This window comes from Nomascus leucogenys, chromosome 14, assembly GCF_006542625.1.
Source record: "Nomascus leucogenys isolate Asia chromosome 14, Asia_NLE_v1, whole genome shotgun sequence".
In the NCBI taxonomy this organism is placed as follows: Eukaryota; Metazoa; Chordata; class Mammalia; order Primates; family Hylobatidae; genus Nomascus; species Nomascus leucogenys.
The window spans coordinates 68,966,734-68,982,778 of NC_044394.1; the positions used below are offsets into that span (position 1 = coordinate 68,966,734).

Consider the following 16,045-nt stretch of genomic DNA (forward strand, 5'->3'; position numbering starts at 1 on the left):
GCAAAGCTGGTAGAGTTTGAAGATGAGGGGTTTAAGGAGCTGAGGGCATGAATGAGAAGTCTGAGTTGACCATAGGGCACCAGTTGGGTCAGGTAGAGAATGGGGTTAAAAAGGGAAAAAACAAAAGAAAATACCGGCTGGGCGTGGTGGCTCATGCCTGTAATCCCAGCACTTTGAGAGGCCGAGGTGGATGGATCACTTGAGGTGGGGAGTTCAAGACCAGCCTGGCCAACATGGTGAAACCCCGTCTCTACTAAAAATATAAAAATTAGCCGGGCGTGGTGGCGGGCGCCTGTATTCCCAGCTACTCGGAAGACTGAGGCAGGAGAATCACTTGAACCCAGGAGGCGGAGGCTGCAGTGAGCTGAGATCATGCCACTGTGCTCCAGCCTGGGCAACACAGCAAAACTCTGTCTCAGAAAAACAAACAAACAAAAACCATAACAGCAAGTGCAAACATCAAGGATTAGGCCAGGTGTGGCGGCTCGCACCTATTAATTCCAGCACTTTGGGAGGCTGAGGTGGAAGAATCACTTAAAGCCAGGAGTTCAAGACTAGCCTAGGCAACAAAGCGAGACCCTTGTCTCTGCAAAAACTAAGAAAATTAGCTGGGTGCAGTGGTGCACGCCTATAGTCCCAGCTACTCAGTGTCCACTGATAAAGATGATTGCTTGAGCCCAGGAGTTCAAGGTTGCAGTGAACCATGATCGCACCACTGCACTCCAGCCTGGGTGACACAGCAAGACACTGTATATTTAAAAAAAAAAAAAAAAGTTTAGTGGTAGAGAGTAAGAAAACTGAAAAATAGGAAGTTACAATAAGACAGATTATTAGAGTTTCAAGCATGGTCACAAGAGAGGAATGGGTGGTTGGAAGTGGAAGTGCACATAGATTTGAAAAAAATCAAGGCTTTGTATGGCCAATTGTTAAGGCCATGCTTGAAAACATTCAGGGTGGCAGAATTTGGGGTGAAGACTGCAAAGCAGAATTGAGGCCTCAGTGACTCCTGCATAGTGACTGTGAGACTGGTAGACAACAGAGAACTGGTGAAGTAACCAGATGGCATGGGCCTTCTGACCCTTTCCAGACTTCACGGAAGTGGCAGAAAACTGTAGTCAACATCAGGGCCTCAAATTGTGGCTCCACCAGTGACTAGCTACATGGCCTTGGGCAAGTCAATTTAACCTCTCTGTGCCTGACTTGCCTTATCAGTAACATGAAGACATAATAGTACCCTCAAGTAAAGTGCTTATAGTAAGGCCTGCCACATGTACCAGAGCACTAAATGTCAGCATCATTACCATTTCTCATCTGAACAATGAGGGGTTTGTTAACAGTGTCTAAGGCACAGATTCTTAAATTTTTTGGTCTCCGAATCCTTTTACATTCTTAAAAATTGTCGAAGACATCAAAGAACCTTTTTTTTTTTTTTTTTTTTTTTGAGACAGAATCTCGCTCTGTTGCCCAGATTGGAGTGCAGTCGTGCAATCTCGGCTCGCTGCAACCTCTGCCTTCCAGGATCAAGCAATTCTCCTGCCTGTCTCCTGAGTAGCGGGGATTACAGGTGTGCGCCACCACACCCAGCTAATTTATTTTTGTATATTTTCTAGAGATGGGGCTACACCATGTTGGTGAGGCTGGTCTTGAACTCCTGCACGTGATCCGCCCACCTCGGCCTCCCAAAGTGCTGGGATTACAGGCGTGAGCTACTGTGCCCAGCCCCTAAGAACTTTAAAAAAAATGTATTATATCTGTCAATATTTTTCATATTAGAAAACTGAGAAAATATTTTTAAAATATGTAGTTGGCTGGGCGTGGTGTCTCACGCCTGTAATCCTGGCACTCTGAGGAGCAAAGGTGGGTCAGGAGTTTGAGACCAGCCTGGCTAACACAGCAAAACCCCATCTCTACTAAAAATGCAAAAAACTTAGCCAGGCGTGGTGGTGGGGGCCTGTAATCTCAGCTACTTGGGAGGCTGAGGCAGAATTGCTTGAACCCAGGAGGCAGAGGTTACAGTGAGCCGAGATGGCGCCATTGTATTCCAGCCTGGGCGGCAGAATGACTGTCTCAAAAAAAAAAAAAAAAAAAAAGTCACTTAAAAACAGTAATAAACCCACTACCTAGTAACATAACACATTTTAAAGAAAAATAACTATATTTTTTCCCAAAAAATGTGGAAGTATGATATTATTTTACAGATCACTTTAATGTTTGGCTTAAATGAAGACAGCTGGATTCTCTTCTGCATTCAATCTGTTAGGATGTGCTGTTTGCTGAAAGCATGAAAATCCTAGCACCTCACCTCACCATTTGGGGACCTTGAACCACATTTTGAGAACCATTACTTTTTCTTTCAGCTCTACATCATTCACAGCCGGGCGCGGTGGCTCACGGCTATAATCCCAGGACTTTGGGAGGCTGAGGCGGGTGAATCACCTGAGGCCAGCAGTTTGAGACCAGCCTGGGCAACATGGTGAAACCCTATCTCTACTAAAAATACAAAAATTAGCCAGGTGTCATGGCACCCTCCTGTAGTGCCAGCTACTCAGGAGGCTGAGGCAGAAGAATCACTTGAACCTGGGAGGCGGAGGTTGCAGTGAGCCGAGATCGCACCACTGCACTCCAGCCTGTGCGACAGAGAGAGGCTCTGTCTCAAATAAATAAATAAATAAATAAATAAATAATTTGTTCATTCACTCACTCATTCAACACTACTGGATCCCAGAGACAGAGAACAATGTGGTCGCTGCCTTTGAGGAGTCTAGTTGAGAAAAAAGATGAAAACAAATTAAAAATTACAGCACGACATGAGTGAGCAGAGGAAGAAGTTAGGAAATTACTGGTGTGCCTAAGGGAGGCAGGGAAGGCTTACAGGAGTACAGGGAACCCAAATTTTGACTTTACTTTCCTATGCTCCACCTAAGCAGAAGGAAGAGTATGCACAAAGGCGCAGGGGCAGGAATTAATACAGTACAAGGAAGCCCAGGGTGCGCTGGCAGGAGGAAGAGTCTGTATGCTGGAAAAGCACGTTGGGCCTTAAAGTTACATTTTATCCTGTAAGCCCCAGGAGGCTGGCGTGATAAGAGCTTGCTTTTCTTTTTTTTGAGAGGGAGTTTCACTCTGTTGCCCAGGCCTGGACGCGATCTCGGCTCACTGCAAGCTCCGTCTCCAGGGTTCACGCCATTCTCCTGCCTCAGCCTCCCAAGTAGCTGGGACTACAGGTGCCCACCACCACGCCCGGCTAATTTTTTTTGTATTTTTAGTAGAGATGGGGTTTCACCATTTAGCCAGGATGGTCTCGATCTCTTGACCTCGTGATCCACCCATCTCGGCCTCCCAAAGTGCTGGGATTACAGGCGTGAGCCACCACACGCGGCCAAGAGCTTGCTTTCCTTATTTTAATTCAGGTTTACTAAAGTATAATTTACATAGAAGTAAAAACCACCCTTTGGCTGGGTGCGGTGGCTCACGCCTGTAATCCCAGCACTTTGGGAGGCTGAGGCGGGTTGATCACTTGGGGTCAGGAGTTCGAGACCAGCCTGGCCAACATGGTGAAACCCCGCCTCTACTTAAAACACAAAAAATTAGCTGGGCGTGGTGGTACGCACCTGTAATCCCAGCTACTTGGGAGGCTGAGGCAGGAGAATCGCTGAACCCGGGAGGAGGAGGTTGCAGTGAGCCAAGATCACGCCATTGCACTCCAGCCTGGGGGAAAAGAGCAAGACTTCGTCTGAAAAACAAAAAAAAAACACCCTTTTAGGTGTATAGTTCTATGAGTTTTGACAGATTCATAAAGTCATCCAGTAATGTAAATACCACAATCAAGATAGAGAACATTATCATCTCAAAAAGTGTGATCAGTCCACCCTTCCCCAGCTCCAGTTGCCAGCAACCATTGATCTAATTTCTGTCCCTATACTTTAACTTTTTACTCTGAAACAATCATATACCCATAAGTAGTTGCAAAGAGGGCCCAGGTACACTTTCTCCGATGGGAACATCTTACAAAGCTATGGAAAAATATCAAAAGCCAGGAAACTGACATTGGTACAATACTATCAAGCAGACTACAGACCTTATTCAGATTTCACCAGTGCTTACATCCATTAGCTTATTTGAAAAAACATAATTGGGCCATAATATGAAAGAAGGGTTAGCCTAGCAAAAACATGCATTAGTTACAGTTGTCCACAGAAGAAAGGAGAACTCAGGGGGGTGCAGAGAGAGGAAGGGACTGGAGGAAAACATTTCTGGAGTGGAACAGAAATCATTTGGTAGACAATTTGGTATAAGGATTTAAATTAATCCTTCTTGATCTTCTTTTCTTTTTTGAGACAGAGTGTCACACTGTCACTCAGACTAGGATGTGGTGGTACAATCACGGCTCACTGCAGCCTCGACCTCCTGGGCTCAAGCAATCCTCCCACCTCAGCCTCCTGAGTAGTTGGGACCAAAGGCAGATGCCACCACACCAAGCTAATTTTTTTTTTTTTTTTTGAGACGGAGTCTCACTCTGTCACCCAGGCTGGAATGCTCCCAGGTTCAAGCAATTCTCTGCCTCAGCTTCCCAAGTAGCTGGGATTACAGGCGCGTGCCACCACATCTGGCTAATTTTTGTCTTTTTAGTAGAGATGGGGTTTCACCATCTTGGCCAGGCTGATCTTGAACTCCTGACCTCGTGATCCACCCACCTCGGCCTCCCAAAGTGCTGGGATTACAGGTACGAACCACCGCTCCTGGCCGCTAATTTTTGTATTTTCTGTAGAGATGGGATTTTGCCCAGGCTGGAAATTAATCCTTTTTTTGGAAATGAAATTTCCCATATGGCAGGGCAGCAAGCAAAAGGTTGTTTTAAATTGAACAGCCTGACCGCTAATTGAATGAAGGTCATGAAAACCCCAAATAATGATATTTCTGCTTACACTTTTAAAGAGGGAAAAAAAATGGTTTAGTTACTCTCTCCTTACTCTTGCCTGACTGAAAACAATGAAGTAACTATCAAAAACAAAGTTATCTGTTTAGTTAGCTAACCCTTTGCAAAACCAAGCAAATGAAATCTCTATATTTACTCTTATTCCCTCCTGCAGTTCAGTACTGTTGTAGGCTTTCCTATCTGTTCCACCATTTTATCAGACTACAGCATTGATAATACCTTAATCTTTATACAATTTATTTACAGACATCACTTACCCATCAGGAGACAATGGGATCAGCGTTGTTATCCCCACTTTTACAGCCCAAGAAATGGAGGCTCCTGATACCCAGGATCACATATGCCAACACCGTAAAATGCCAGAAAGGCATCGACACAGGGTAAGCATTCAATAAACGTTAACTAGCTTTACTTAATACCCTTCTTTCTACTCCACCACACCCCATTTACGGCCAGGTTGGACCTCTTTCTACAAGAGAAATGGAATAAATTTGTGCAGGAGCTCCATACAGGCAATGAAAATATCTCTGGTGACAAAGTCCTCATTTAAACTCCAGTTTGTTTATCACTAGTTACTACCAAATACAGTCCCTTGGGAGTTCTGAGTGACCCAAAACCTACTTCCTGGACTTTAAGATTAGCTTTTAGTTTCTTTGAAATCAGGAAGTGTCTTAAAACCAGATTCAATGAAATACGGTAATAATCTTTTCACTGTGTCCTGTGCTAGGTATTTTATGTGCATTTTAGCACTTAACCTCCAAACCTCTTATTATTAAACCTCAGTTGTTACGTCCATTTTAAAGATAGAAAAGTCAGGGCACAGAGAGGTTAAGAGGTCACACAGCCAGCGAATGGTGGACAGTATAAGAGTAACCCCAAAGCAAGCAGTACCCTAGATTCCAATTTCAGTTGACTCAAGCCTGGTAACAGTTCAATTTTATGCAAAACCCACAACTTCAAATGGAAAAAGATAAATTAAAACAACCACAAAAACAAGACAAATGGAGGCTCAGCAGGCCTTGTAGCTCGTCCACGGTTAAACAGAGGATATCAGAGCCAAAATCCCATGGCGATCCGTCTTGACTTCAAAGCGCGATCTATTTCCACCAAACCACGCTACCACCGACACGTGGTAAGGGGCAGTACAAAGATGTGTTGAATTAATAATGCCTGAAAACGAAGTTGACAATAAGAAGGTAAAAATGGAAAACACAGATAAAATCGGGAAAACAGACCACTTTCAGGAAACAAAAAACTCCAAGTTTTCAAGGCAGGGCATTCACGGTGAGCCAAGGCGCTGGGATAAAGTTTGCGCGGGTATCGCCGGACTCCCGGGCTGCCCGGCGCGGAGTCTTTAACCGAGATGGTTCGCAAGGAGTCGGCCTCGGAGCCTGGCAGCCTCCTGGCTTCCCTCCCGACCGCCAGTAACGCGGCCGGGGAACACCGGCGAAGACCGGGGGCCAGTCGCCTTTCCCTTCTGGGCTGTTGGCTTAAAATACACACAAACACAAATCCCCAGGCGGTCCGCGGCCTCTCCGTGGGGCCGGAGCTCGCTGCCCGCGGCCGGCCCGGAAGCCATGCACCTGGGGACAGGAGCCTCTCCGAGTCGCAGCTCCCCGCCGAGAAGCACCCACCTCCCGCGGCCGGCCCAGCCCAAGGCCCTGGCCCCTATAGCCCGGCCTAGGCCCGCCCCAGGCGGGGCTAGGGGCGGCGTGGCGGGCCGGCGCCCCTCGGGCCGCGCGGGTGAGCAGCGGGAGCCGGCGCCGGGCATTTCCTCTTCCTCCCTACGCGCGGCGCGGCGGCGGCGGCGGCCAGGCCGAGGCTGGGCACCGGCGCCCGATCGCAGCCTGCTGGCTAGCGCGGGCAAGCGCCGCGCCGCGAGCCGCCGTCGCCGCACCGCCCCCGTCGCGACCGCCGGCCGCGGGGCCTCCGGGCGGCTGGGCCCGGCGAGGGCAGTGAGAGGCGGGGCTGGCGTGCGGGCGGCGGAAGGAGGCGGAGGAGGAGGAAGAGGAGGAGGAGGCGGCGGCCGGGAGCCCGGGGAGAGGGGCGGGGGGTGGGCCGGGGGAGGGGAGGAGCGGGATTTGCGGAGCGCCGCGCCGCTGCCCGGAGCCGGCAGGCCCGAGAGTGACCGGAGTCACGGCGGGCGCCGGCGGAGCCGCGGCGTCGGACCCGCCTCCTGGAGGAGCTCAGCCCCGACCAGGCCCGGCCCCATTCCCGCCCCGCGCCGCCTCCCCGCCGCCGCCGCCGCCGCCGCGGGAGCGCTCCCCTGCCCACCCCGCCCCCGCGGCCGAGCCCGGGAGTCGAGTGGGAGTCGGCCGGCCGGCGCGGGCAGCGCCGGGACCCCGCGGGGGACACTGCAGCCGGAGCCCGGGAGGGGCCGCGCCGCCACCGTCTGAACTAGGATGTCCCGACATGAAGGTGAGAGGAGCCCCCGCCCCCACCCGCACCGCCCGGGCCTCGGCCTACCCCGCCCGGGCCGGGCGCGGCGGAGGGCGGCCAGGAAGCGGCGGAGACTTTGGCCGAGCCCAAGCCGGGCCCGAGGCGCTGGACCCGGGAGCCAGCGAGCGAGGGCGGAGAGCCGCGGCGCTACTGCCGCCACGGCCGCGGCCCTTAGCTGGGCCTGGTGCTGGAGGCGGGGCGGCCCGGGCGGCCGGAGGGTTTGCACTGTCATGGGGCGGGGGGGGAGGGGAGGCGGCGGGGCCCGTTACCGGCGGGAGCTCGGCCCTCGGGACTGATACCGGACGCCGAGGCCCGCCCGGCCGGTTCAGGAGCCGCGGGCCCTAGCGCGGCCTAGCGCTCCCGCCGCCCCGGAAGAGCCCGGTGTGGTCGCAGAGCCGGGCCGCGGGCAGCAGCAGGAGGCAAAAGAGCCGGCCCGGGACCCGGCAGGCGCGTCCGGTCGCCGGGAGACGACGGCGAGTGTCCCCGCCTGCGGGCGACCGCGGGGCTGGCGGGAAGGCTCTGCGGCTAGGGGACGGGAAGCCCTCGCCGCCTGGAGCCCGCCCCGGCCTCGCGGCTAGGCCTCGGCGCGTCCCTGGGCTCGGGTAACCAAGTTCCCGGGGTGGATCCGACCCCGCTGCAGCAAGCAAACTCCCTGCTAAGTCACCCAGGCGGAGCAGGGCTCGCTCGCCGCGGCCCCGGTGCTCTCGCCGGCATGTGCTGCCTACCAGACCAGGTTTTGGAAAATGACGATGGTGAGGTCTGTTCATGGTCGGGGGTCGTTTTGGACCTTGTTGTGTGATTTGAAAACACGATTGGAGTACAGTTGCAAATAAGCAGCTCTAAGCGCAGTCCCAGGGCACAAAGAGACAAATGTTTAGGGTCTATGTATAGGCTTTGAGCTGGTAAGAAATAAGTTAACTTTAATTTACTGCCATATGGTTTAGAAAAGGAGGAGGGGGTTGTGTTTTCTTTGTTTCACTACTACAGGTGTTTGGATAAAAAGTGTTAAGAGTCTTGGCGAAAAGTTTGTCCTGCTAAGGTTAATAGAAGATTGTAGAAGTGGCTTGAAAGTTTGTGTACTCCTGATTTTAAAATCCTGTATAGGTGATGTAGGAGTGGAGAAAGTTTAGTGAGTCAGTTTAGTGTGTGCTTAGCACTATGGGAAGGATATTCTTTGGGAAATACAGACCTTAGAATTTCAAGACTGAAAAACTCAGATTGATTAAAATTGTATTTAGAACAAGTTTCAAAATTCGCATTACTAATTGCGACGTTGAAATTGACTCAACATTCTGTGTTCACCGATTCTGTATTTTAAAAGTTACAAAACTAATATGAAATATACTATATTTTCTTTGCAAAGCATTTACTGAGTACTTACTGTATTCAAGTAAGTGTTGGACATTTTGAAATAATGAGGTACCTAACCTCATTGAAAGGAACACAGAAGTAGGAAGCTATGCCTCTTTTCCCCACTTCGTCTGCTTAATGGAAATGTATCCTTATCTCTGTAATTTTAAGAACTTGTAATTAAAGTTACAATCAATTTTCAATTTTGGATATTATGGTTTATCTTAAACTGTAGTCCTGTGTACATTGACCACCTTCAAGACAAAACAAAAGCGAGCAATGGCTGCAGGCTCTCTTATTCTTAAAACTGAGAGAGTTAGTTACAGAATCACAGCCATGGAAGAGTGTTTCAGACCCATTTTCCTTGGTCTAAGAAAGCATACAGATAGTTCCAGACGAGCATTCTAATTGAAGTGTCCTGGGAAGAAAATTCCTTCACCCCCAGTGCTCTGTTAGAGTAATTAAAATCTCATATTTGGAACATTCTTGAAGGTAACATATATTCTGTAATTTAAGCCCATTTCCCTCCATTTGGTCCTGTGCAAAGGTGTGTGGTTATGAAACTTACATTACCTTTTAGTTACTTGAATATTGCTGAACCTCAGCACACTAGTAGCACACCTTTCCTAGTAAATTACGTTAATGTCAGAAAATAGAACATACCTAGTGAAAAACGAACATACCTAAATACATCTGTTGAAGACTTACAGTACAATATTCGACAAGTGATTATCTTTCAAGGGTCTAGTTTATGGCCTAAGACAGGAATAGCAGTCTCATGAATCACATTTAACTCATTAGATACATATTTTGTGGAATATTAATTCAGACTGTCCTTATTGTGATCAGTAAGACTTTGACCTATCAGTAAATACAGTGTTTGGCACCCTTGCTGTTAGTTCTTTTCTTACCTTTCCCTTTTTTGGGCCAACGAATCCCATTTCTTTCAGCATTTCCTTCTTTCTTTCCTTCTTTCCTTCTTTTTTTTTTTTTTGAGACAGAGTTTTGCTCTGTCGCCCAGGCTGGAGTGCAGTGGTGGGATCTCGGCTCACTGCAAGCTCTGCCCCCCGGGTTCACACCATTCTCCTGCCTCAGCCTCCCGAGTAGCTGGGACTACAGGCGCCCGCCACCGCGCCCGGCTAATTTTTTGTATTTTTAGTAGAGACGGGGTTTCACCGTGTTAGCCAGGATGGTCTCGATCTCCTGACCTCGTGATCCGCCCGCCTCGGCCTCCCAAAGTGCTGGGATTACAGGCGTGAGCCACCGTGCCCAGCCTCAGTGTTTCTTTAGTGGTGTAATTTTTGTGCTCTCAGTCATCTGTCCACCTCCAAATTCTCTGTAGTTCTCATTTCTTTCAGTAGTGTGACCCTGAACTGGATGTAATAGTCTGGTAAAAGGTTTGAACAAGACTGTCATGTTGTACTTGCTTGGTGCTTCCTTTTCAGGGCCTTGTGTGTGCAGGTAGTATGTTACTTTGTCTTTGTACCCGCTCTAATGAATTACACTAAATCCTATGATTTTATTAATGTAACTTTGGACGACACAGTCCTGAGCTGGACACCTGTCAAGCTTGGAGGCTCAACCTTGTGAAGCAGTGCCTCTGAGAAAGGCAGTGCAACCAGGAGCATAGAGAAATGCTCTAGTCCAGGGGTCAGCATGCTTCTTCTGTAAAGGGCCAGGTGGCAAACATTGCAGGCTTAGCAAGCTGTAATAGTACGAAAGCAGCTATAGACAACCTGTAATTGAAAGAGCATGGCTCTGTTCCAGTTAAAACTTTATTCGTGGACACTGACATTTTAATTTCATATATCTATATAGATATAGATCTATAGATATATGTATTTTTTTTTTGAGACACAGTCTTGCTCTGTTGCCCAGGCTAGAGTGCAGTGGCGTGATATTGGCTCACTGCATCCTGCACCTCCCGGGTTCAAATGATTCTCCTGCCTCAGCCTCCCGAGTAGCTGGGATTGCAGGCGTCCACCACTGCGCCCGGCTAATTTTTGTATTTTGTTTAGTAGAGATGGGGTTTCACCATGTTGGCCAGGGTGGTCTCAAACTCCTGACCTCGTGATCCACCTGCCTCGGCCTCCCAAAGTGCTGGGATTACAGGCGTAAGCCACCGCACCTGGCTGAATTTCATATAATTTTCATGTGTCATGAAATACGATTTGTCATTTGACACCCCCACCATTCAAAAATACAGATAACCATTCTTAACTTTCGGGCTATATAAAAGCTGGTGGCGGGCTGGGCGCGGTGGCTCAGGCCCGGTGGCTCATGCTGAGGCAGAGAATTGCTTGAACCCAGGAGGTGGAAGTTACAGTAAGCTGAGGTCGTGCCACTGCACTCCAGTCAGGGTGACAGAGTGAGAATCCGTCTCCAAAAAAAAAAAAAACAACTCTGCCCTAGACTGGCGCTTTAGAGAGTTGATAGAGCTTGAACTGTCAAGAGTCTAGAGGGGGGCCAGTCGGCTTGGTATTCCATCATTTTCTTTGGGTGATGGGAAATGAGTTCACGGACTGAACCAGCTCCTCCGTACCTCACTTTCCAGCAGCACCATGAGGAATGGAAATAATTGTTCCTCAGGAGTGGGCAACAGGCTCCCCACCCTCCAGACCCTTAGTGGAGAGATGGCAGTACTCTACATTTTTCCTGTTTGCCCATTAATACTTTTCCAGTGAGAATTGTAGGGCCACTTTTAACTCCCTTTGTGGTGTTCTTGTCGTGTTAACATTTTATAGACTTTAGCGCCCACTTTCTGTTCACCCTACCAACACTGTCTAGTTCACAGTGAACCCAATCATTTTTTATCTTGATGTATTTTTTAAAATGTCTCACTATCATACTTTCAAATACATTTAAAATGTAAGTATGTTATTCAGAGCTTAAAATCTACTTTTAAAGCTTTCCAAATAAAAAAAAGCAACTTATCAAATTGCTCACTGCTTATTAGCTAAAATGAAATTATGAATGTTCTTGCATAGATTAGAGCCTAATTGATTACCTGGATCTAGGTACATGTGTCGCCTTAAGTCATTCAACCTTTCAGTCACTACTATGTGTAAGGCAGTCTGCTAGGTTCCAAGGAATGTGGGGCTAAGTGAGTAAGATGCAGCTCCTTACCTTAAGTCTGGCGAGGAAGATGCATTTTTTACGTAGCTTCCACAGTGCAGTGTGAAACATGCCATAAGGAAGGGGTAAACACTGATGACAAAGTAATTGCCAACTTCTACTAATTTTGTCAAATTTCAGAGAGGTACTCTACTGTGATTCTAGCACTTTTTTCTTGAGTGCCTTCTTAACTCCTTTTTTTTTTTTTTTTGAGACAGAGTCTCGCTCTGTCGCCCAGGCTGGAATGCAGTGGTGTGATCTTGTCTCACTACATCCCCCGCCTCCCGGGTTCTAGTGATTCTCCTGCCTCAGCCTCCGGAGTAGCTGGGATTATAGGCGCCTGCCACTGCGACTGGCTAATTTTTCTATTTTTAGTGGAGACAGGTTTCACCATGTTGGCCAGGCTGGTCTTGAACTCCTGACCGCAAGTGATCCGCCCACCTTGGCCTCCTAAACTTCTGGGATTACCGGTATGAGCCACCGCGCCCGACACCTTCTTAGCTCTTTCTGGGCCACTTTTGATTTTGGGTAAAATTATTTGAGATTTCAGGCTGGTTGCAGTGATGTGCACGTGTAGTCCCAGCTACATGGGAGGCTGAAAGACCCTATTTCTTTAAAAAAAAAAAAAAAAATTGAGATTTCAAGTAGAGTCCTTATCTTTATCTGATTTATAATTTCTGTAGCTTTTTGAAGATTTTCACAGGTAAAAATGATAGTGGATAAATGAGCAGGTGGTCATATTGTGCTAGTCTCAGAAGTATCTGATACTATTTATTTTTAAAATGTAGAATACAAGACTACATAGGCCATTAATCTAGTTAGTCCGAACTTTTTTTTATTATTTTAATTGGCAAAAATTGTATGTATTTATCATGTAAAACATGATGTTTTGAAATATGTATACGTTGTAGAATGGCAGCTCCAACAGTTTGAAAGTTGTACCACTCTTTTCTTAGTAGTTTCTAATTTTCTGTCTCGCTCTCTTTTTTTTTTTTTTCTGAGACAGGGTCTCTCTCTGTTGCCCAGGCTAGAGTAGAGTACATTGGTGGGATCTTGGCTTACTGCAGCCTCCACCTCCCAGGCTCAAGTGATCCTCCCATTTCAGCCTCCCAGAGTGTTGGGATTACAGGTGTGAGCCATTGCTCCCAGCCTTAATTTTCTCTTCTCAAAAATGTTATCTGCCACTGAAGCACACATATAGACAGAAATAATTTGGTTTCGGGATTTGGGGACTGCAAAGCCAAGATTGGTAATTAGCATGTGATTTTAATGCGATGCCTTTTGCCTCCCTGTAGAAATGTAAATGGACTCCCACTGATAAGATCCTTACCATCAGGTCTTCTTACAACTTATTGTACTTTAACTATAACCTGTTAACAGATTATGACATTCTTAAGACTTTTTCAGTTTGTTTTTTTGTTTTTGAGACAGGGTCTCTGTCGCCCACGCTATGCACCAGCATAGCCCGCTGCAGCGTTGACCTCCCAGGCTCAAAGAATCCTCCCACTTCAGCCTCTGTAGCAGATCGGACCACAGGTGTGCGCCCCACACCCGACTATTTTTTTTTTTTTTTTGAGACAGAGTCTTGCTCTGTCCCCCAGGCTGGAGTGCAGTGGCGCGATCTCGGCTCACTGCAAGCTCCACCTCCTGGGTTCACGCCATTCTCCTGCCTCAGCCTCCCGAGTAGCTGGGACTACAGGCGCCCACCAACACGCCCGGCTAATTTTTTGTATTTTTAGAAGAGACGGGGTTTCACCGTGTTAGCCAGGCTGGTCTCAATCTCCTGACCTCGTGATCCGCCAGCCTCGGCCTCCCAAAGTGCTGGGATTACAGGCTTGACCCACCGCGCCCGGCCTCCGACTATTTTTTTTTCTTTTTTTGTAGAGACTGGATCTTCCAGTATTGCCTAGGCTGGTCTCAAACTCCTGGGCTCAAGTGATTCTCCCACCTCAGCTCTCAAGAGTGCTGGGATTATAGGTGTGAGCTGCCATGCCCAGCAACTTTTCCAGTTTCGATAAGTCGTAAATTATATTTACCTTGACTTTCAATAGAGAATATATAAGAATGTCAATTTATGGGAAAATGAATCACATTTTAATTTCTGGGGTCTTTGATTTCATAATTTCAAGTTCATTTTGAAGCTCATTTTCCCATATTTTTACATTCAAGTTCAAGTTAAAATGTAGTAAAACATAACTACATGTTCTTGTTTCAAATCGGGAACTTAATTTGGAAGAGATTCCTTTTAGTCTGAGGATTTTAAGACGTATTAGCAGCAATCTTTTTTGTTTTTCTTTCCTCGCTCTTGTTGCCCAGGCTGGGGTGCAATGACGCGATCTCAACTCACCACAACCTATGCCTCCCAGGTTCAAGTGATTCTCCTGCCTCAGCCTCTCCAGTAGCTAGGATTACAGGCATGCACCACCTCACCCAGCTAAGTTTGTATTTTTAGTAGATAGAGGGTTTCTCCATGTTGGTCAGGCTGGTCTTGAACTCCCGACCTCAGGTGAACCCACCTCGGCCTCCCAAACTGCTGGGATTACAGGCATGAGCCACCACACCCAGCCTTAGCAGCAATCTTGTAAGATGGTAACTTTTTCACAACAGCAGCTTATGAAACTTATGATGTGAAATAACTAAACAGATCCCTTCATATTAAGCTTTGCAACCTTTTTAAAAGAAATTCATGTATCATAACTTACTTTTCAAAACATCAACTTTATGACATCTATCATATATATTTGCCTAGGTTTTTTGTCTTTTGGTTTTTGGGTTTTTTGAGATAGCGTCTCACTCTGTCATCCAGGCTGGAGTGCAGTGGCATGATCTCTGCAACCTCCATCTCCCGGGTTCAATCAATTCTCCTGCCTCAGCTTCCCAAGTAGCTGCAATTACAGGTGTGTACCATCATGCCTGGCTAATTTTTATTTGTTTGTTTTTTGAGATGGAGTTTCACTCCTGTTGCCCAGGCTGGAGTGCAATGGCGCGATTTCAGCTCACCGCAACCTCCACTTCCGGGTTCAAGCGATTCTCCTGCCTCAGCCTCCCGAGTAGCTGGGATTACAGGCATGCGCCACCATGCCTGGCTCATTTTGTATTTTTATAGAGACAGAGTTTGTCCATGTTGGTCAGGCTGGTCTCGAACTCCTCACCTCAGGTGATCCGCCCTCCTCAGCCTCCCAAAGTACTAGGATACAGACGTGAGCCACCGCGCCTGGCTAATTTTTGTATTTTTAGTAGAGATGGGATTTCACCATATTGGCCAGGCTGGTCTCAAACTCCTGACCTCAAGTGATCCCCCCCTTCTGCCTCCCAAAGTGCTGGGATTACAGGTATGAGCCACCGCGCCTGGCCGTGTTTTTTTTGTTTTTAAATTAGAAGCTCCAGAAGTTTTTAGTGAAGGCTAAGGTGAGAAATAATGTTTTTTAAATCACTTTATGAGCTAGGCGCTGTGGCTCATGCCTGTAATCCCAGCACTTTGGGAGGCCAAGATGGGTGGATCATCTGAGGTCAGGATTTTGAGACCGGCCTGGCCAACATAGTGAAACCCTGTCTCTACTAAAAATACAAAAAAAATCTGGGCATGGTGGCAGGCACCTGTAATCGCAGCTACTCAGGAGGCTGAGGCAGGAGAATCTCCTGAACCCAGGAGGCGGAGGTTGCAGTGAGCCGAGATCGCGCATTGCACTCCAGCCTGGGCAACAAGAGCGAAACTCTGTCTTAAAAAAAACAAAAAAACAAAAAACACTTTATAAATATTGCTGTGGGGCTACTTTGATGAATATGGACTCCCTAAAGGAAGCACTCCCTAAACTGCATATTCATAAAAGTTAAAAGTAGAATGCTGTTCCTAATAAAAGTCTTTGTTTATAGAAGATTAATTTTTTATTAATTTTAGTGTTGTGCTAAGGACCATGATGTTTTTCATTTCCTTAAAAATATAAGGTTTTTTTTTTCAGTCTTTGAAGTTATTCATTAAAATTGAGAAAATAACCCATAAGCAGTATACAGATCAGAGCATCTTAAGATTTGGTAATTTTTTTTTGAGACCGAGTTTCACTATTGTTGCCCAGGCTGGAGTGCAATGGCATGCTGTCGGCTCACCGCAACCTCTGCCTCCCGGGTTCAAGTGTTTCTCCTGCCTCAGCCTCCCAAGTAGCTGGGATTACAGGCATGCGCCACCACGCCCAGCTAATTTTGTATTTTTCT

At 47.5% G+C, this 16,045-nt stretch overlaps 1 protein-coding gene across 1 annotated transcript in view; it reads left to right on the forward strand.

The window, feature by feature from the left end:
* Positions 1–6,999: 6,999 nt before the first annotated feature.
* KCMF1 (potassium channel modulatory factor 1) overlaps positions 7,000–16,045 on the forward strand; it is an 82,182-nt gene continuing 73,136 nt past the window's right edge. Inside the window, exon 1 of the mRNA XM_030827370.1 lies at positions 7,000–7,351. Within this exon, the coding sequence (XP_030683230.1) occupies positions 7,336–7,351 (16 nt within the window). The 5' untranslated portion in view covers positions 7,000–7,335. The remainder of the gene's footprint in view (positions 7,352–16,045) is intronic.